Source organism: Protobothrops mucrosquamatus, unplaced genomic scaffold, assembly GCF_001527695.2.
Source record: "Protobothrops mucrosquamatus isolate PMUCROS unplaced genomic scaffold, P.Mucros_1.0 scaffold1014, whole genome shotgun sequence".
NCBI lineage: Eukaryota > Metazoa > Chordata > Lepidosauria > Squamata > Viperidae > Protobothrops > Protobothrops mucrosquamatus.
Genome location: NW_015387250.1, coordinates 312,850 through 334,766, shown reverse-complemented (window position 1 = coordinate 334,766; position 21,917 = coordinate 312,850). Strand labels below are relative to the sequence as shown.

The window sequence follows — 21,917 nt, the reverse complement described above, 5'->3', positions numbered from 1 at the left end:
TTATTATTATTATTATTATTATTATTATTATTATTATTATTATTATTATTATTATTATTATTATATCAAATGCGTGAGGTGTTATTTCAAATATAGTCTGCAGTGGATGGTAATATGTTGCTACGATTAGTAGCTGAAATGATTGTACACTCCATTTCAGTTTCATTTTAGGATAAATAGTGGTGTAAGACTTCCTAAACCTGGACATCCTGTATGAATAAATTGCCACTTCCAGCATTATCAGCAATTGGCCATGTTGGTGGAATATTGTAGGGTTGAAATTTATATGCTTGGAGGATGCCAAGTTGATGTAAGACAGGGATGTCAAACTCGCAACGTCACGTGACGTGTCGTGACATATCATGACTTTTTTGCCATTGCCAGCAATGGGGTGGGCACAGTTTCGCTATGATGCATCTGGCCCATGGGCCGACAGTTTGACACCCCGATGTAAGAGGTTGGTTGCTTGCTAACATTTGCTTTCAGAAATTTGACTGATTTAACTCTCCTAGACATTGGTAATGCAGGTTGCTAAAGCCTTTCAAGTTCTACAATTTAGGTAACTGCTCTTGATCAGAACTTTGAGTAGTGAAGTGAGTTCATTTCTCTGCTCTTATTGTATCCGCAAACATCTGGCTAGTGGTCCTATTTAGGGTGACCAGGTTCTTTCTGAGTAAGGCCAAGCCAGTTCAGCCCTTGCTAGATTGCTGTGAGGAGTGTTCTTAGCATCTGTTGGATAAAGTCACTCAGCTTCATTCAGAATTGTTATGTTGGTTGGTTGGGTTCTATGGAGGTGAATGGGTCATGTCTGAGCTCTGTTATATGGGAAAAATTTAGCCAGCCATACCAGAAGAAGTGGATAGGGTCCTTAGGGCTATTAGTTCTGCAATTTAGTGCTGGCCAGTGCCATTCCTGGTTGGTGAAGGTCTCTTGGTAGGTGGCATGCAGTTGAGTCCAAGTAGTTATTAATGTTTGTTGAGCAGATGATGGGTGCTCAGCTTCAGAGGCCCCTAGATGAAACAGATTATTTGGACTCTTTTCAGTCAGAATTCAGATTGGATGACAGCAATGAGACGTTGTTGGCCTCTTTTGTGGAGGGTGAGACAGTTGATATATTTGTCCTGACATCTCTCAGTTGTGTTTGATATCATCAACCATGGTATCCTCCTGGACCAGCTCTGGAGTTTAGGCGTTAGGGTTAAGAGTTGGGGACATTGTTTTGCAGTGGGTTTTCTTTCCTTGTGACAGATTGTGCTGGTGTAGTTGGGGGGTGGGAATTGAGCTATGTCCCGGCAATGTGGAATGCTTCAGGTTTTGCCCCTCTTCTTTAATAGCTACATGAGACTACTGGAAAAGGTCATACCATGGTACAGGTATGTTATTTGCAGGACTGCTCTCCCTCATGATATCTCCCTTTCTCTCTAGGATAGAACAGACATACTCCAAGTCCCTTCCCTTAAATGTTTAGATGGATCCTGGCGGTGGGCCTGATAGTGGCTCCTAATCTTTGGAAGATCCTTCCTCTGAGATTCAAGTAGGCCCCTGCCCTCCTAACCTTGCAGAAAGTGGGTGGGTAAACTGAGATTTATTGGAGTCTGATAAAATTGGGATATGTGGGGGTATGTGGCTTTTTGAGGCGACAGTAATTTTTGTGATGGGTTTTATGCTTTTTACTGCTTTTATTGTTTGTTAGTTGCCCAGGGTTATGGTGCATGAGATGAACAACCAAACAAGTGTTTTAAAATAAATGAATAAATAAATACATTAGAGAATTGGATTGTGGCTAGAAAGATATCTTGTCAGATTGCTGCTGTTGCACACATTTGGGGCCAGACATTATCTCTCAGTCTAACTTGATTTTTATAACACGACGTAAAATGAGTAAGAAGACATCCATGCATGCCATAAAGAGACAGGATTAAAATGTAAATAAAAATAATTAAAAGGCAGATGTTTCAGATCACTCAAGGCAAAAGGTTTTACAAAGCAAAGTTATTTTGGTCTCAGAGTTATCATAATCAAACAATGATAAAAAAGCAGACTGATAGCTGATTAAAAAAAAGCTTAATTACCACAGTGGTGCTTGTGGCACATTTTTCCTTATAAGCCTTAGCTGATCTTTACTTTCTCTTACCTCTTTACATCAAGATTAGTTTTATTTATAGATTTGTTTAATTCTGCTTTTAAAGCCATCATTAAATGGTGAATAATTGTTTTTAAGAAAATATAATTAGATATAATTTTCTAAACTAAAAATCAAATGAGTAACCTACTTGCTGCTGTTCAACAGTTTAAAGATTGAACTGTAAGTTGCTACTTTCTATTTTGTTTGGTGCAAGTTTTTTATTTCTGCCTCCTAATTAATATATTAAAAAACTGCAAACTGCAAAGAAATTAAAGCAAAAAACTGATTAGTAGAATTTTAACCAATGGAAAAAAATGTTGGCAATGAAAGAAAAATTCACATTAAAATGCATTTATTTTGCTTCCTATTTTATAATGAGAATTGCCTGGAGTTTATGTACAATCATTGCTTGCCTGCATATGCTAAGGAGAAAGGATTTTTGGATCAAAGGGACAATGCACTCTAATAAAGAAGTAGTCCTAAACAATGGTTTTTAGGAAGGGTGTTTGCTCAGGTGTTCACAGGTGGAGAAGAGGTTATTGTTCCATGCAACCATCATCTGGCATCAAAAGCTGGCACCCCCTTGTTGTACCCAGGCTGTTTTGGGGATGTCCATCATGATGGGATTGAGGAACAAACGCCTACTGTCAGTTACTGTTGAAAGAACCTTCCTTGATTGTTTGGAAAGGAGGGAGGAAGGAGGAAAGATGTTTCATTTTGAAAGGTTTAATGGCTTATTTCTTTTTTGTGGTTGTTAACTGGCCTTGTTTCTTTTCAAGTAATTAACCTGGTGTTTTGTGTTTCTGAGTATATTATTAGGTCTTTCCAAACCCATAAAAATAGAAGTTGTGCTGGTCCATTAAAAAAAATCACACCTATGCAATATTTTTTATTTAAGCATTGCATGAAAATAAATTGTACAAGAATTTAAAGTATTCTCACTGGGATATTTTGAATTTCAAGTATTCACACCTGATAACAACTGATAGTTGTAAACTCAGTACCTGTAAATAAATCTGATAAAGTTAAATACTCTATACCATGTTTAGTGTAAATCTGCAACACACATATGAGCTCTGTTCACAAATCATGCTAGAAGATCAAATGGTAGTAGGTATTTTTTTTTGGCTTAGTGTTTTATGCAAACTCATCTATTGTAGTTAGTAAACCATGATGCAGGGGTAGTGTGAATTCAATTATTGTTCAACCATGGCTTAGGGTGATGTACATACAGTGTGATGTACAAACCAAGTTAGAGTGAATTTATGGGAGGTATAAATTTTGTCAATAGAATGTGAGAGAATTTGTCTTAACCTTCCTCTATCTAATGCTGTTGGAATATGTTGGTTTAAAACTAATATAATTGGTTCTGAAAGGATTAATCAAGCTCACTTCTCCTTGTAACTTAATTCTGGAAGATATAAAGTAAAATAAAAAGATATATTGAATTCATACTTTTGTTTTACAATAGGTAAAATGGTGAGGGGAAGGGACTGTGGGATTAGATCATGGGTGTCCAATCTTTTGTCTTGCCTGGGCTGCACTGAGTGAAGAGGAATGATCTTGGGCTGGATATAAAATATATAATATGGTTTTATAATATAAAATCACGTAATGTTAAAAGTTTACGATTTGTAAGTTGCATTACTAGCTGATCTCAGGCCGTGGATTGGACACACCTGTGTTGAGTAATAGAGAATCTCCAAGTGTTGTTGAGCATTTTGCCTAGTAAACATTGGGGGCACGATGACAGTAAGTGTTAAATGCAAGTTAATTTTCTGATCTTCCCCAAAAATGTGGTTTTTGAAATGATGGGTAAGGTCAATGGAACTACTAAAAGGCTGGGAGTATGCGTATGTACGTGTATACAGAGGTTAGTTTGGAAAGTATCAGTTCCTCATAGTTCTCTTTGTTGACGAATTTCAGTTACCTGAGACAGCTTATTTTGAGAAAAGAGCTGAAATAAGAAAAAGCTAAAAATAATACCTGAATCAACATATTTTAATTTTGGCAAAGTAGAACTCATTTTCTGCTGAGGTCCCTAATTGAAAATACTAAGCCAGATATTGCAGTAATTTCTCCTGTTTCTTTTTCAATGAAGAAATAACAGGATGTTTGAGGTGTAAGTTTCTCGAGCTAATATAAATAAATATAAAGTTCCTGTGATTTAATTTTAATTTATGTTTAGTGCTCATGAGCTATATGTTGTCTTTTCTTACTCTGCAGCCTTGTTCTTGGTTTTTCATGCATTAGCTTGCCTTGTGGTTGTGTCTTATGGTTATTTCAATATTAATTATTTTTTAGTCCAATCAGAACATGATTGCAGTTAAATGGCTATTCATTTTGGAGCCACTAACCTTTGACAGTGGTATTCTGCCCTGCAATATCTCTGAAACTCCTTCACAGTAGCTTGAGCAGCACATTGCAAAAATATTTCCTGTTATTATGAAGGAAATTATCCCTCTAGTGATTAATTGGGGAACTGATTCTTTGTTGCATGAATGTACAGATGTTGGAATGCTCCCTTCTTTCTCAAAATTGGAGGAGAAACTTTGTTTCTATTTTGTAGAGTTCCATGCAGCATTTTATCTGGTAATAATATTCTGTAATTGGAGGCGCCTTGTAAAAAAACAATTTCAGAAATAATTCATATCCTTGAATAGTGGGAATAAACCTGTAATATAGTAGTTTAGTTGACAAAAGAATATAATTATGCTGTCCTATAAGGAGGTATTTTATTATATTACCAGAAAGGCATGTGAATGAATATATGATCCTTTAACTTAACTTGCATACAGATTTCAATAAGAATTTGTATTAACGTTTGTGGCATTAGTGTTTTATTATGTAAAGTTTTGAGATGTTTCTCCATAAAGTCCCCCTCCTCCCCAAAATAATTTTTATTAATTAATTTTTATGTGGCCCCTCTCCCCTATAAAATGAATCTGGATGGCTTTTTACAAATCCAATGCCTGTTTCTTTTGGCAACTACTTCCACTCTTGATGTGCTCTTACAATCAGGAAATTTTTCCTAATACTGAATAATAATTTAGCTTCTAGTCATTTGATACCATTATTCTGTGTACTGTACAGGTAATAGAGAACAGGATTTACACACTATGCTAAGCTTTCCCCCCTATTTTCTCACTGTTAAGAATACTCAGGTCACTTAGTCTGACTCTAAGATTTAATTTCCAGTTCTTTAATCATCTTGAATCATATTGTAAAATTCTTAGGGAATCTTTACAGTTTCAGATTTGAAAAATACTTTGGATAAGGAGATGAATAATTTAATGTAAAGAACTATTTCTCGTCTAGAGTCACATAAAATACTAATATATTAATAAAAGGCCTGTTGTACTTGCAGAATACTATCCAGCACTATAATCTTTGTGTCCCAAATGACAGATGAAAAATGTGCTCTTTTGAGCAACTATTAACATAGTTAAAAAAAACAAAATTTGTTTAATAAATTACTGATTTTGTAAAATATCAGCACTATTGAAAATTCTAAAAGATTAACCATGTTCATGTTGGGATTTCCAAATGATGTATAATAATTATATGCTTCCTTTTAATTTTCAGACTTCATAAATACTGGTTATTACTAGCGGTCTTGTAATAGAATAATATTATATTATATTATGCATTAAATCCCATGGTTCAAACTGTGTGTGAGAATTCTACCGTAAAGGAATAGTGAAGAATGAATAGAAGAAAATAAAATATTATATTTGTACAAACATTTGGGAAAATCACTCGAATAGAAGCTTTCAGTAAACAAGGTACCACATGTACATTGAATGTGGCAGTTAAGGTAAAAAGATTAATTATTCAGTATTAAATAAAGTATTATTTATTCTACAGTTTGTTGGGGAAAAAAATAAACATGTAACATCCTGACTGGAAATAATTGAAAAAGTAATTATATACCACTGTCGTCATTTCTACCTACTTACATCTATAGTAATGAAATTTAGTTTTTTTAACATTAAATTTGGTTCTTCTTTGGTGAACATTTTTTAAAAATGTCATTTTATTAAATATTTAATTTCAATTTCTGATTTGTTAAACTACTTTTTACGAACGAAATAGGGTTAAACTTGATTTAGGGTTAAACTTGAGGATAGTGCAGTGGATGCCTCTTCATTGGTCTTTCACAATACAGTAAAATCTAGAGGGAATACTCCTCTGAAGGGCAAGATGCCAGAAAGAACAGGTTCGACTTGTCTGCAAGGATTTACACCACAGTAGAATGTACAACTGTTTTCTCAGAGGTTGTTGTGAAGGTCAAGGAGCTAGTTTGCATTACCAAATGAGAACAGCTTTATGGTGATGGGGAGGGAGAGTACTTGAAATCTCACTTGAAATGGGTGAAATGTAATTCATCCTTTCTTAAGCAAATCACCCCTAGAAATCTGAAACCTTCTTTTACTTAATTTCTTCAGCCAGAGTATTATTGGTAACTAAAACGATCCAAGTCCTGAGCACTTTCATGAGGAAAGACGAAAGTTGATAAAAACTTTCCTAAGTTCTTATCACTGAAACGTGCCTCTAAACATTTTGCTTATAATGGAGCCGATCTCCTGTGAGGGTCTTAGCACTGAGTGGCATATTCTTGGTAAATAATCCCTACATTGAGTGTGAGCTGGCCAGCAATATCTAATAGGTGACATCCCCCCCCCCCGCCGTTCCCATATCCCAAGAGAGAAAGTGGCAGAACGGAGGCAAGGTCAGAAAAGTCAGTCATGCAACAGCTAACCTACTTTGTTAATGTGTAAATCTGACTTGCTGGAGATTTAAATATTATTTTTTTAAAAAATGGTGCAGCAAATACATAATTCTTAGGACATTGGCTAACGCATTACTTTCTAAAGCATGGGGGGGGCTTAGTTTAGTAATGTGATGATTTTAATGAACAGCATGATAAGAGGCTTATAAAATTATCAATACTATAAAAGTCATGAGATTTATGCAGAATTCATGGGAACAGATTCATTTATAAAATAAAAATGTATTTCATATCTTGGCTTCTCAATTTTAAGGTGGCTTACAATGAATATCAACATTTTATAGGCACTGATTTATTTTAAGAAAAAGACAAGGAAAATTCAATTGAAACTGTTACCCTCCTTTATCCCTTTAAATGAAAAAGGGGCGCACATTGCAAATGGCAGATAGCCATTGGGGAAGACCAATGGAGAGATTAATTAGTAAACACAGGAATGTGCGCTAGCAAATGTGCCTGAGTGGCATGAACAAATGTGGCAGCAACAGGTGGAAAGTGAGTGCTTCTGTTTGGGAAGCTATTTCCAAAAAGGCTTCAGAGAGATGTTAGTCTTTAAACAGATTTCTCTGCTAATTGCTTCAAATTATTGTGCTTATTTTTAAAGTTTACTAACATGCTCTGTGTCATATGTAGATTAAATGTAATCTCCAAATTTTATAGTGAAGAATACAGTACAAGCACATATTGAAATTAAAAAAACACTGTTTGTTCTAACATAGCACAAGGGAGAATGCATAGTTCATACAACAGAAAATATGTGTTTGGAATAAAATCTTAATCCTATTGAATTTAATAAATGTTTGTTTTATGAACAGTTTCATTTGGAATATCCAACTACAGTATGTACACCTAAAATTGGCTTAGACATAAAATAAAAATGTCTGCTTATACTTTGACTTCCCAGGGTTCTAGCCAAGAATTTTCCCACCGGCAGCATCCGGATCTCCCACTCTTGCTTTTCTCCCTAATTCTGGAGATACAGAAAAATGAAATAATGTGGGGAAAGGCTGTGGTCTCCTACTAAGTTATGGTCCCACCACAATTAATATTTCATGTACATACAGGCACACTGAATTGTAGAATTTGATTGGGGTCATGTTATGAGTTCAGACAGATGCGGAGAGCAATATTAATATTTTCCAAAATGTAATTAAGGAGATCACATGTAATATAATATGGAGGGGGAGAGGTGCAGCAGGACAAAAACACTAGAATAATTCATAGGGGCTTTTTATGCGATCAGGAATTTCCTTTCAATTTCACAAGAAATTTTTAGCTTCAAGCTATTATGTGAAAAATAATGGACACATATTGGTGTGGATAAATAGGTTTTTGTTCTTTTTACATTTATATAAAAGTAATTCATCATTTTTATCATTGTGTTCCAAAAATGTAATTAATTGCTAGTGTCTAGCTTTGTTTTCAGCATATATATTCCATAAGTAATAGAATTGGATATTCCATTATTTTACTCCTTAGATGTGATTTTTTAATCTCAACGCTTATCTTAATGTTTAATGTTTTAATTCAACATTCAACAAGATAGAGGAAAGTTATTCCTTGATAACTTTTGACCCTACACAACTGAACATTCTCGAAAAAGAGACCAGATATCCAAAATCTGACTTCAGTAGATTTATTTAATTAGTCATTCATTCATTCATTCATTCATTCATTCATTTAGTGTTTATCAATCTGAAAGAGATTTAATTTTGATTTAAAAGGCAGTCAGCAACTTGATTTTTGTGATCAATTACAGAAAAGTATCATTTGGTTGCAATGATTATCATGGCATTAGTGTGCTAGTAATTTTTTTTTAACAATATCCCCAAGGCAAAAGATTGCTGAAAACCCAGCTCTGGAAAGATATGACATCACAAATTGATGTCTAAAAAAATAAAGAAAATCATGTGGCACCCTTATGAGTTTCCTAAGGCAGCCTGAAGTACTGCAAAGCACTTTTTAAAGTTTAATTGGTTATATTCTGCTGTGTGTGTAGTCCTGCCAGGGGACATTCTCTTTTAATAAGATTGCCCAATCCAGTTTAAGGAGGAAGAAGCATAAGCAAGAGCCGTGGTCTCTTTCTTATCTGTTATTGGTACTTGGATAATGACTGAGCAAGTATACATGTGATCAACTGGTCTATCATTTCTACTAAGGTGAGATGTATTTTATTTGCTTGCTACTTCAGATTTAGTGTGATTTCCCACCGGCATCTGTATTATCACTTTTCTTTTATGGTCCTCAAATGCCAGTGTGTACTATTTGTTGAACTAATTAGCAGGATATGAAGATGTTTTAGACTGGACACTGATGGATCCAATATTTGTGCTGATTCTCCAGGATTTCAGGCAGAGGTCTCTTTTCCAGTTCTACTTGAACCCCTTAAATAGAAATGTCAAACCATGGGCTGGAACTTAGTAGATTGAAGCCATCCTATACCATTGAACTTGAGCCTTCTCAAAATCTCCAGGAATGAATTCTGTTTACCTAAATAGGTTGTTCTTTTCAGGACCAAAATAAAGACCACCATAATATGTTATATATTTTCTTTAGTTATTGTTAAATTCTGCATGTTTATATCAGGGTGTTAAAGTGTGAATGGAATACAAATGAGAGTTTGACAACTGCTTCTGGAAAACATAATAATAAGTGTCTTCTTTCAAGAAGCATCCACTAACTCTTCTGTCCCATCCTAATCAACACTTGCTGCTATAAATATAGCAGCAATCCAGAATGTTTTGATGTATTGATGGAATAGGTGGAAAAAACTTAATAGCTTCATGTGAGATAATCCTTAAACATGCTCCACAGGCAGGTAGACTGGTACTTCTATATTAAGCAGACCTTTACTTTATCTGGAAATTGCGGAAAAATTGTAGTAAATTCGTCTATCTTCTGATAGATTACATTTTTGATTGTCTTCGATCACACTCACTCTGCCCAATTTCATCAGAGTGATAAGAACTGAGAGATTAGAATTAAGCAATGCAATAATGGGATTACAACCTAGAGTTAATGTTACCTTGATGGGCAATCCAATCTTTGAAAGAATATATCTTCAGAACAAGATTTTGAAGCTGATTTATTTCAACTAATCAAACAATTAATTACAATATAGCATCCGAATACTGTGCTAAGTTGCAATCAATGCAAACTGGAAGGGATCTTCTAATTCTTCAAGGAGTGTGTCATTTATTGCACCTATTTTTCCGGGGGGCTGGATTAGGGTGAGATGACAGCTTGTGGATGGTTTTGTTGGAGGCATACAAGGAGGAGGGCTGAGTTGCTAGATTTTTGTTTTATGGTTTGTTTATTTTATTGGTTTTATTCTTGCAAGCTGCCCAGAGTTGTGTTCTAAGGTGGGCAGCCGTAGAAATCTCAAACACCACCCTCTCTGCCACAATGAGGCACACAGCAGCACTCTGTTTTTTGGGGGGGAGAGATATGTCTGTAGGTATGTGTAATTATTCCCAACTCTGATAAGCATAAACTTGGATTTTTGTACAATTATATTGAAGCTTCCATTTGTGTTAATATCGTGGCTTAACAGCAATGAAAAAATGTATAGCCTGTAACAAATGCAAATTTTGTTTATTTCTTTAAATTCATTATAGCTGCCCAACTCCAGTGGACTCTGGATTCTCTCAAATTTAGGTCCTGTTGTGGTCTTGTTGTGGTACCTTGCTTTAATGGCAGACCCTGAAGAATTTTAAAGACACTCTTTTGTCTGAAGGCTAATTTGAGAAATGCAAATTATTTTTTTAAAGTTCTGTAGGAATTTGTTGAATTAATTTTAATGTTACAGCAAACATCAATTCTTACAGCCATCGCCTGTGGTAGTTTAGAGGATAGATAGATAGATAGATAGATAGATAGATAGATAGATAGATAGATAGATAGATAGATAGATAGATAATGCAAAAGTAGCTTCCACTTCTCATTTAGAGCTTGGTCTTGCTTTACTCTGTTTACTTATTGATTTATGTATTTATTAAATGTATTCACTACTCATCTCACTATTACTTGGTATTGCTTATGAGAAATGTAACTTTATCTATTAAATTTATCTGCCACAGAGGGAGGTAACTGCACTTAGTGTACATCTGGTGTCAACCAATTTTATTTTCCACACCTCCGTCTTTAAGAATTATAGCTAACAAACCATTATTTTTCTAACATTAAGATGTTTGGAAAGAATTTCACGTTAGAAGCAGAAAATAGATTGTATAATAGCCACTGAATGCTCAATTTTTAGGTTTAAGAATAACAGCTTCTTATTATGAATCATCTAAACTAAGCCACAACTTAGATATCTCCCTTTATATTTTCAACAGGGTCAGCATATTTCCTTAGTGCCTGTTCAAAAGATTGAAGAAGTACTCTATGACTATAATCCACTGCATGTAGAAACATATGGACCATTGGTTCCAGAGGTGGAATTGCTGGGAAAATTAGGGTAAGTTTGTTTGTTTAAATTGACTTAAGATTGCACCCTACTGGGAACCTTACCACCTTATTTGTTTTTCAAAGCAGAGTGTTTTTTTTAAAGCAAAATAGACAACATCCTGTCCAAACCAATGTTTTGTTTGGGCAGCCACATGTGATTTTTGTTTGTTCCACGCTTTTCTTTGGTTTTCTAGTATTTTATATATCAGTTGAGAATTCTGCCAAGTTGCATTAATGTTTTTTAGATTGCTATAGGCAGTTGAGGAGAAATAGCTGTTCATTTTCAATTTATGTAGTTTAAAAAAATATACATATAAAGCTTTGGATCTTGATTTGTCTAAGAACGGTGGGCCAATAAAAATATTAGGGCTGGCTTTTCATTGTGAGAGAAGTTAAATTTTACTTTCAGTGCTGACTTCTTTCTGTCGGGGCAAATCTTTTGCCTGAGTATCTTTTAACTATAAATGTAAGATCTAGCTTGATCTAGCTTATATAACTGGCAGTTCCCATACAACTTTTTTCTAGGTGCTATGGGCATGTATTCTAGTGCAAACTTCACAAAACTTTTGTGAGGAAAACCTTCAGCTTGAAATACAATGCATTCTCCTATAAATGTCAAGAGATTATATTGAACATTAAAAAATACAGTACATAGTTGAAAGAGTATTTTAATCTAAGTAAGGAGTACAGAGCTGATCCTGAAGCAAAAATGTTATAGATAATCATAGAGATTAAACAGAAATGTAGAATATTATTTGTGTAAATAAATAAAATTCAACCAGTCAGCTTTGCTTACCTTGCCATTTAGAATGTCAGTGTTAACAGCAGTATAACATCAGCTGTAATATAAATAAGATAACCAAGTTGGTTAAGGAATTAACTATATTATCAGTATGTGGTATTAGAACTGTTTTGATGTCAGATTAAAATGTGTGGCAAGAACTAAGCATCTCATGTCCTATTGGGTTCTTGTCATTTCATGTTTTTTTGCTGGAGTTTCAAATTTATTTTCAGCAAGTTGTATGAAATAAATTCTAACATACAGCACTTGGCAGCAAAACACTGAAATTAATCAACTGCTTTTAAACTACTTGCTCTTATTAATAAAAAAGTATTTAACAAAAATAAAATAGTAACACATTAATTTATTCTACTACATCTGTAATTATTATTGAGACCTGTGATGTTTAATGGATGAATTAATAATCTAAATCATAATTACATAGCAGTGTTGAAAAAATAGGAATAACACTAGCAATAGCAGTTAGACTTATACAGTATACCACTTCACAGTGTTTTTACAACCCTCTGTAAGTGGCTTACTGAGTCAGTATATTGGCCCCAGCAATCTGGTCCTCCTTTTACTGATCTTGGAAGGATGGAAGGCTGAGTCAATCTTAAGCTGGTGAGAATAATGAAAGGTAGTTCATTTTTTAATGTATTTAATACTTAAATAAGAACAAAAAAAGAGATACACAAAACTAGACTATGTTACTGTGTTTCTCTGAAAATAAGACTGGGTCTTATATATTTTTTTTGTCCAAAAGTCCCGTTAGATCTTATTTTGGGGGGATGTCTTACATTACAGGAGGTGGTGAGCGCGTGGGGGCAGGGCATGGCCTGTGCATGTGGCGGCAGCCCAAGGCCAAAGTGCTAGCAGAGCATTGGAGGGTTGGGGAGGGTGCTGAAGCAAGCCAGTGTCCTGTCTGCAGCACTCATGTCGGTTGCCCCTTCCCTGCCAGAGCCAGAATGCCGCCATGTTTACCATTAGTGCCGGTACCGGTAGATGCTGGCCTTTCCTCTGGCGGGCCTAGGCAGCTGCTGGAGGCCCATTTCAGGCTTGGTGCCCTTGGGTTTGCCCTTTCACTCCCCTTCCAAGCCAGACTACTTACGCTTTCAGTCACCTGGCCCCCTCTTTGCAGCTCTGCCCACACAGCCACTGAAGCACCAGGTAGAGTGCCGGAGCCGGAAAGCGTCGTATTTCTCTGCTGCTGTGGAGCTGGAGAGCTTGCCTTACCTACCACCGCCAAGATGCCCTCCTTTCCCAAAGCATTTCTTTGCTAACCTTTCCAGCTCTGACGCACTCTTCCGCCGCCATGGGCAGTTCCACAAGCAAAAGAAGTTTGTGGGACTAAAAAAAAATTCCAATCAATCAATTCCAACTTTGTGAGATTTTTTTTTTGCGAGAAGTTGGAATTGAGTGATTCAACTTTTTTTTTGTCCCACAAACTTATTTTGTTTGTGGGACTGCCCATGGCGGCAGAGGAGAGTGTCCCACTCACCACCACCCAAATGCCCTCCCTTCCCGAAACATTTCTATGTTAACCTTGACCCACAAACAAAAGAAGTTTGCCAAAGTGGACAGGAAGTGGAGCAGCGAGGGAAGGTGGAGCGGGGAGAAGAAAGAGGAAAAGTGGCTGAGTGAGAAGTGGGGCCGTCCTGGCCAGTCAGGCACCAAACAGCCGCTGAAAACAGCGGAGTCTGTGTGTGTGTGCCTGCTACACGCACGCCCTGCATCAACCGTGCTCTCCATGCCTCGGATCAGCTGCAGCTCACTGTGAAGAGCATGGCTAATGCGGGGTGAGCATGTGGCAGGCGGGCACACGGACTCCACTGTTTTCAGTGGTACTTCTCTCTTGGCTGCTTTTCCTTTTTCTTCTCCCCGGTCCTCCTTTCCTTGCACCGGCTGCTCCACTTCCCGTCTCTCCATTGCAGCACACATTGCAGCCTGGAATCCTCTTTGGCAGTGGCAGGGTTTGGGGGATGGTGAATCCCCATTTGTGGCGTGTCTGCCGACCAATCGCCATACCGCCTCTCGGGAGGGCACTGAAAAAAGCGGAGTCTGTGTGCGCACCTGCCTCGTGCTCGCCCTGCGTTCACCATGCTCTCCACGGTGCACTGGAAAACAGCAAAATCTGTGTGCACACCTGCTGTCAGGTGCTCCCCACACCTCAGATCAGCTGCAGAGTGCTGTGGAAAGCATGGCTGATGTGGGCGAGGCAGGTGCGCACACAGACTCCGCTGTTCCCGTCGGTGCTTTGGTGCCTGGCTGGCCACCTCAGGTCAGGTGGAGAGCATGGCGGATGCGGAGTGAATGCGAGGCAAGTGCGCACATGAACTCTGCTTTTTTCAAGTGCCATTTTAACAACCGGTTTGCCGAACTCAAGAGAAAGTAGGTAATGGTTCTGCTGAACCGGTATGAATCGGTTGAATCCCATCACTGATCTTAGCCCTACTAATTATTCATTTTGAGAAGATACTTGCTGTCTGTAATGCATTTGTGCTTTATCTCTGGAACATCTTATAAAAGAGAACTGCCAAGTACTTCAGCATTACCTTTATTAATGTTCTGCCTTTCGCCATGACCTGAAGAAAATGTGTTGAAAGAGTTGTTATCCTATTTCAAAAGGCAACTGGACTTTCTTCGTTTATCTTTTTTCCTTGAAAATGCTTTACTATTCATCCTTTGATGAGAAGTGAAACATTTTTAAGGAAAACGAAGTCCAATTGCCTTTTGAAAAGCACCTTTGGGACAACCATGACCTAGATGATTGAAAATCTCCATAGACAAGGAGTTGTTATGCTGCAAAAATTGTCCTTGATATAGAACTCCATGTTGTGCTCCATCCTGAAACCTCAGTAGGTGACGCCTGAGTCACCCTTTGTGAGGCTTGTCAAAGACAGGATTGGCACCAGAGCTTTTTATTTCACAGCTCAGTCTTATAGATAATATATACCAGAGGTCCCCAACCTTTTGAGCACCAGGGACCAGTTCCATGGAGAGAGGTCTTTCTGCGGACTGGAGGGAGCATGGTTTCATGTACTGCCTGCATCTGCAGATGGGGCTTTGCTTGTTGGCTTGAACTAGTTTTTGGCATGCCGTGGCCCAATGCTGGTCCATGGACCAGGGGTTGGAGACCCCTGCTATTTACTGTATGTTAACCTTAATTGTGCCCTGTTCCTAATTCAAAACAGCAACTTTGTGAGGTAAGTAAAGCTAAGAAATAGACTTGCTCTGAACAACACAGAGAGCATAATTGTTAAGCTGGATTTTGAGCCTGAATATTTTAGAATTAGATAGACCCCAACATTCTCAGAACTTCACTGTGGTTCTAACCCAGGGCTTTTCAACTTTTTCACCCATTGTACCACTTTTAGGATATGGCAATATCCGAGTACCACCAGTCACCTAGCAAGGTGTCAAAAACTTGACCCCCCCAAAGGAAAAAAGTGATAAAGTACAGATAGTCCTCAACTTACAACAGTTCGCTTAATGACTGTTCGAAGTTACAATGGCACTGAAAAAAGTGCCCCCCAAGCCACAGCCGAGCAAGACACCTGCCTGCCCACCCGGTGGCGCTCTTTCTCCTGTCTGAGGTTTTCACTGTTGAGGATTGGCAGTGGGGGTGGGGTGGGGAGGTATTTGGTTTTTATTCCCCCCATCTGCTGGGTGGTTGCAGCAAGTTTTGGTCACTCATATGACCCTGGGACACTGTGACCGTCATAAATATGAATCAGTTGCCAAGCATCTGAATATAAATCACAAGACCCTGGAGATGCTGCAACATTCCAGCTGATCAGCACTCCTTCTGGGCTCAGCAGAAGCGCCAGGATCAGCGCCGAGCTCCAGCTGGAGCCTGGCACTGATTCTGGCACTTCCACTGAGCCCTGACAGCCCTGCAGCTCCAGCCATGTCTTGCTCAGGCTTGTGTGGTCAGCTCATTCCCCTCCCCCGCTACCACTTTTCTAGGATGGTCGCGTACTGCCTGCCAGGTGCCAATGTACCACAGGTGGTACCCGTACCACTGGTTGAAAAGCCCTGTTCTAACCAATATTCAGTTGTAACTCCAGGGGAGCAATTCCCCCAGTCTCCTGGTTGATCCTTTCTGGCTGCCCATTTCTTCCTTTGTTTGGCCTAGTGAGTGCTCAGCAGCAGCCTGTGCACCCACCTATATTGCCATTGGAACTCCTTACTTGTCAAGGCTGACTATCATCCAATGTAATACAAAAATAGTTTTCTAGACTAAGAGGCTCCTGTGTCTATCTTTCTGCATCTTTGCCTGTTTTCCTGTGTTTAGGCTGTATTTTACATTTGAGAGCCAGCGTGAATTAATTACCGGACTATTGGACTGAGATCAGGGAAATTGGGTTCAGATTTCTACTCAGCCACAAACCACAAAGCTGACTGGGCAATCTTAGGCTGGTTACCAGCTTATAGTTGAACTTAACTCACAAATGTATTATGTAAATAAAAGGGTGGGGTGGGGATAGCTTGTTTGTTTCCATTTGAAATGGAAGGGTGGGAGAAAAATATAATGAACACAGTTCATAGGACTTGCCTGCCTGCCTGCCTGCCTGCCTGATTGATTGATTGATTGATTTATTTATTTTATTTTATTTTATTTTATTTAATTTATATGCCGCCCTTCTCCCGACAGGGACTCAGGGCGGCGCACAACATATTTAAAACCAGAACATATATACAATCCCCCCCTTAAAACCGAATTAAACCGAATTTTAATGTTGCGTCTTCCGAATATTTAAAACCCAATGTAAAATCCACCCTAGGTCAGGTCCGCNCAGTAGGTGACGCCTGAGTCACCCTTTGTGAGGCTTGTCAAAGACAGGATTGGCACCAGAGCTTTTTATTTCACAGCTCAGTCTTATAGATAATATATACCAGAGGTCCCCAACCTTTTGAGCACCAGGGACCAGTTCCATGGAGAGAGGTCTTTCTGCGGACTGGAGGGAGCATGGTTTCATGTACTGCCTGCATCTGTAGATGGGGCTTTGCTTGTTGGCTTGAACTAGTTTTTGGCATACCGTGGCCCAATGCTGGTCCATGGACCAGGGGTTGGGGACCCCTGCTATTTACTGTATGTTAACCTTAATTGTGCCCTGTTCCTAATTCAAAACAGCAACTTTGTGAGGTAAGTAAAGCTAAGAAATAGACTTGCTCCGAACAACGCAGAGAGCATAATTGTTAAGCTGGATTTTGAGCCTGAATATTTTAGAATTAGATAGACCCCAACATTCTCAGAACTTCACTGTGGTTCTAACCCAGGGCTTTTCAACCTTTTCACCCATTGTACCACTTTTAGGATATGGCAATATCCGAGTACCACCAGTCACCTAGCAAGGTGTCAAAAACTTGACCCCCCCAAAGGAAAAAAGTGATAAAGTACAGATAGTCCTCAACTTACAACAGTTCGCTTAATGACTGTTCGAAGTTACAATGGCACTGAAAAAAGTGCCCCCCAAGCCACAGCCGAGCAAGACACCTGCCTGCCCACCCGGTGGCGCTCTTTCTCCTGTCTGAGGTTTTCACTGTTGAGGATTGGCAGTGGGGGTGGGGTGGGGAGGTGTTTGGTTTTTATTCCCCCCATCTGCTGGGTGGTTGCAGCAAGTTTTGGTCACTCATATGACCCTGGGACACTGTGACCGTCATAAATATGAATCAGTTGCCAAGCATCTGAATATAAATCACAAGACCCTGGAGATGCTGCAACATTCCAGCTGATCAGCACTCCTTCTGGGCTCAGCAGAAGCGCCAGGATCAGCGCCGAGCTCCAGCTGGAGCCTGGCGATGATCCTGGCGCTTCCATTGAGCCCTGACAGCCCTGCAGCTCCAGCCATCTCTTGCTCAGGCTTGTGCGGTGCTGCCACTGGTTCAGCTCATTCCCCTCCCCCGCTACCACTTTTCTAGGATGGTCGCGTACCACCTGCCAGGTGCCAATGTACCACAGGTGGTACCTGTACCACTGGTTGAAAAGCCCTGTTCTAACCAATATTCAGTTGTAACTCCAGGGGAGCAATTCCCCCAGTCTCCTGGTTGATCTTTTCTGGCTGCCCATTTCTTCCTTTGTTTGGCCTAGTGAGTGCTCAGCAGTAGCCTGTGCACCCACCTATATTGCCATTGGAACTCCTTACTTGTCAAGGCTGACTATCATCCAATGTAATACAAAAATAGTTTTCTAGACTAAGAGGCTCCTGTGTCTATCTTTCTGCATCTTTGCCTGTTTTCCTGTGTTTAGGCTGTATTTTACATTTGAGAGCCAGCGTGAATTAATTACCGGACTATTGGACTGAGATCAGGGAAATTGGGTTCAGATTTCTACTCAGCCACAAACCACAAAGCTGACTGGGCAATTTTAAGCTGGTTACCAGCTTATAGTTGAACTTAACTCACAAATGTATCGTGTAAATAAAAGGGTGGGGTGGGGATAGCTTGTTTGTTTCCATTTGAAATGGAAGGGTGGGAGAAAAATATAATGAACAGAGTTCATAGGACTTGCCTGCCTGCCTACCTGATTGATTGATTGATTGATTGATTGATTGATTGATTGATTGATTGATTCATTCATTCATTCATTCATTCATTCATTCATTCATTCATTTGATTTATATGGCAGCCTATCTTGGAGTACAATTGTGGGTGTCTCACAACCACAATAAAACTACAAAAAACATAAAACCCATAAAATACACTATTACTTATTAGAATGCAGAAAGCATTTATATGCCACAGGTCACTTTTTTTTGAAAAAATAAATGTGAAAGTGATGGGTTTTTGTACTGATGAGGAAATCAAGAGGCTTTCAGACTGGAAGGGTCCCTGGGTGAAAGTCTCTTTTTATCTTTCTGATTGCTTGTCCCCTTGCTGCTCCACGATTCAAGTTCACGAGATGGAAGGGTAGTATAAGATTCTTTGAGTTTTCTTAACTGTTTTAGGGAAGGTCAAACAATTGAAATGATGGTGAGTGCCTGTTGCCTTGAATTGACACAGTGGTCATGCACTATGGGTCCCTGTCATTGTTGTCTATCTTGTGGGAGGCAAAAACTTTGGCAGGAACTGTGCCCTGTGGTTGAGGTGCATCATTGGGAGGAAATAATAAAAAATCATACACTTGATGATTATGTGTCAACATTGTGATATGGCTGCAAAAATATAAAAGCAGTTTTAGATGGCACAAACTGCCCTTTAAGAAGAGTTCAAAGAAACGAGTAAATTCAGGGAAGAGTAACAAAATTGATCAGAAAGCTATAAAGAGATTGAAGAATCTAAGAATGTTCAGCCCCAGGAAGAAAAGGAGTGCTGTTATCTTTACATATTGCAAAATATGTCATACAAAAGAAGGTCAACACTTGTTCTTTATTATCCTAGAGTTCAGGACATGTTAAAATGGATTTAAGCAAAAACAAGTCAGTTTGTAATTGACTGTTGGTAAAAATTCTAAAATTAAGAATAATATGAAAGTTGAATCAATTATCCATAGAAGTGCCAAGCTACCTGTAATAGATGTGTTCAGGCAGAAGCTGGTCAGCCTTCTGTCATGGATGTTTTAATTTGGAGTTTTATGTCAATCTGAGCTTTGGTTTTGTGACCTAAATGCCCTCTTCTAGCTCTGTGATTCTATGAATTATTTAATGATATGGAGAATGATCGTTTGAAAAGAATATTTTCCTAAAAAAATGTTTTATTAGTTTCTGGAACTTCAAGAGCACTTTCTGTTATATTTGTATAGGCCCATTTTTCTCATAAGGTTATAGAAATGAACATAGGTACATGAGAGCATTCTAGCTTTTTCTCAGTGCAGTAGGTGTTCAAACCCTTCAATCATTTTGGTTGCCTCTTTTGTACTTTTTCCAGCTGTATCATATATCCTCCATTAAATCTGGCAACTAGAATGGAATATAGTATTGCAGATGTGGACATAGTATAGATTTGTTTAAGGACACTATAATAACTGACAGTTTTATTTTCAGTCCCTTCCTAAAGATATATACTGTGGAATTTGACTTTTTTCCTAGCAGCTGCACACCAGGCTGACATCTTCAGTAACTTGAAGATAGCTTTATATATTTCAGATCTCATTAGTAAAGCTAAGTATCTCTTATTGTAGTGTAGTGTATTGCTAAGTAAAAATTAATTTGCTTCACTTTTTCCTCCACTATTTGCATCTACTTTGCATCTGGTTTTGATTATTAGAAATCTTGGATTTTGTTTTGTTTTGTTTTCCAAGTAAATATTGCAATTTTGAAAGGTGCTCATACCAGATTAGAAGTTTCCATTAGGGCCCCTCAGTAGCGGTCCGTTCAGCATTAGTGATCTGTTCTGGCCATCAGAAACAGGACAGCTAAGGAAAAACACTGCTTGTTTTAGAATTGTTCTAAGTTTAATTTTTCTTATGGAAAGTGTTTGTGGTTTACCTCTATTCAGAAACCTGACTGATGACTGGATTTTTTGAAGTGGTAGGATTTGCTGTTGGCCTGCAACATATACCAGCTTCAGCCTGCAGCCCAGAAAATTTCTGAGGTTAATGGTTAAGATAGTTTAAAAGAGTTCCAGTTCTGCTGACCTGAAAGCTGCAAAAGACACTCTTTTGGAATACGTACACAAGTCAGCCAGCCAGCCAGCCGGCCGCTTAATATGTTCGCCACTTGTAAGAATCCAGTATGGTACACTAGCTCTTTATAGTAATTGAAATAGACTGTGAAGCTTGACTATGCACACTGTCCCAGATGGGCAGTTTAAGGAAGGCGTAAGCCCCTCCTTAACTCCTCCTTTAAAGCCCAGAGTCTGTTTTGAGGAGGGGAAGAATTGTTACGTTTTCTTGAAGCATGTAGTTTGGTTTGCTTCCTTGTAGAAAATGGTGCTACTTGATCTGCAGTATTTTGGTTCTCAGTATCTTCCAGTATTTTTGTTCTCAGTGAGAATATTGAAACGTGAATGCTACAGAGCTCCCTAAGGTCAGTCAGCAGAGAAATGCTTAATTTTAAACTGACACACTGAACGATAAGGGAATCTAGTTATATTTTCTGCTCCTCATATAATGTAGAAAGTTCAAAAGATGCCTCTTCTGAACCACCTAGATTAGTGCACCACTATCCAAGGACCCTCATGTTTAAAGCCTAGTTACACCTGTTTATTGTATTTTTTAAAAAAGAATGAAGGAAGCAGATAGATTTCTTCAGCTGAATTTGAAATCAAGGACAAGAACCTGGCCTCCTGCAGGAAGCCTAAAACCTCACTGTTTTAAAAAGTTGGATGTTTTGACAAAATATCTTCTGAGATTTTTCAAATGACACCATATAGTATATGGAACTTTTGCAGTGAACAACACTTCTGCCAAAATCATTAGCAGAATATGTTAAGATTGGATTGCTTTGGAAATAGACTTTCTTGTTTCCTGTCCACCCACCTGTGAGTCTAGTGTGGGCTCTGTAGCTGTTGACAGTCTCAGGAGAATTATGAAGACAAAAAAAAATATGGGAAATGTATAAATAAAAAAGAGAAGTCTCTGCTTGGCTGCACAATTACGTATATTCCAAGTTGGTTATAATTGTGCAAGTACCTGCTAGATTAACTTCAGAAACCTGGACCTGACACCAAAATGTCTATAATAATGGCTTTTCTTGGCATTTGGATTCAGAATTAATTCAGTGACTGAACATAAGATATTGTGCTCTGAATACGTCACCTATAATCTGTGTGATATTCTCTAACTTCTTTTTAATGTAATCATGGGCAAAAAAAAAAAAAATCTGCCCCAA

The 21,917-nt window shown here is 38.3% G+C and overlaps 1 protein-coding gene across 1 annotated transcript in view; it reads left to right on the top strand.

The window, feature by feature from the left end:
• Positions 1-21,917, top strand: part of MNAT1 (MNAT1 component of CDK activating kinase) — a 104,710-nt gene that overhangs the window by 62,009 nt on the left and 20,784 nt on the right. Inside the window, exon 7 of the mRNA XM_015819897.1 lies at positions 11,252-11,373. Within this exon, the coding sequence (XP_015675383.1) occupies positions 11,252-11,373 (122 nt within the window). The remainder of the gene's footprint in view (positions 1-11,251; positions 11,374-21,917) is intronic.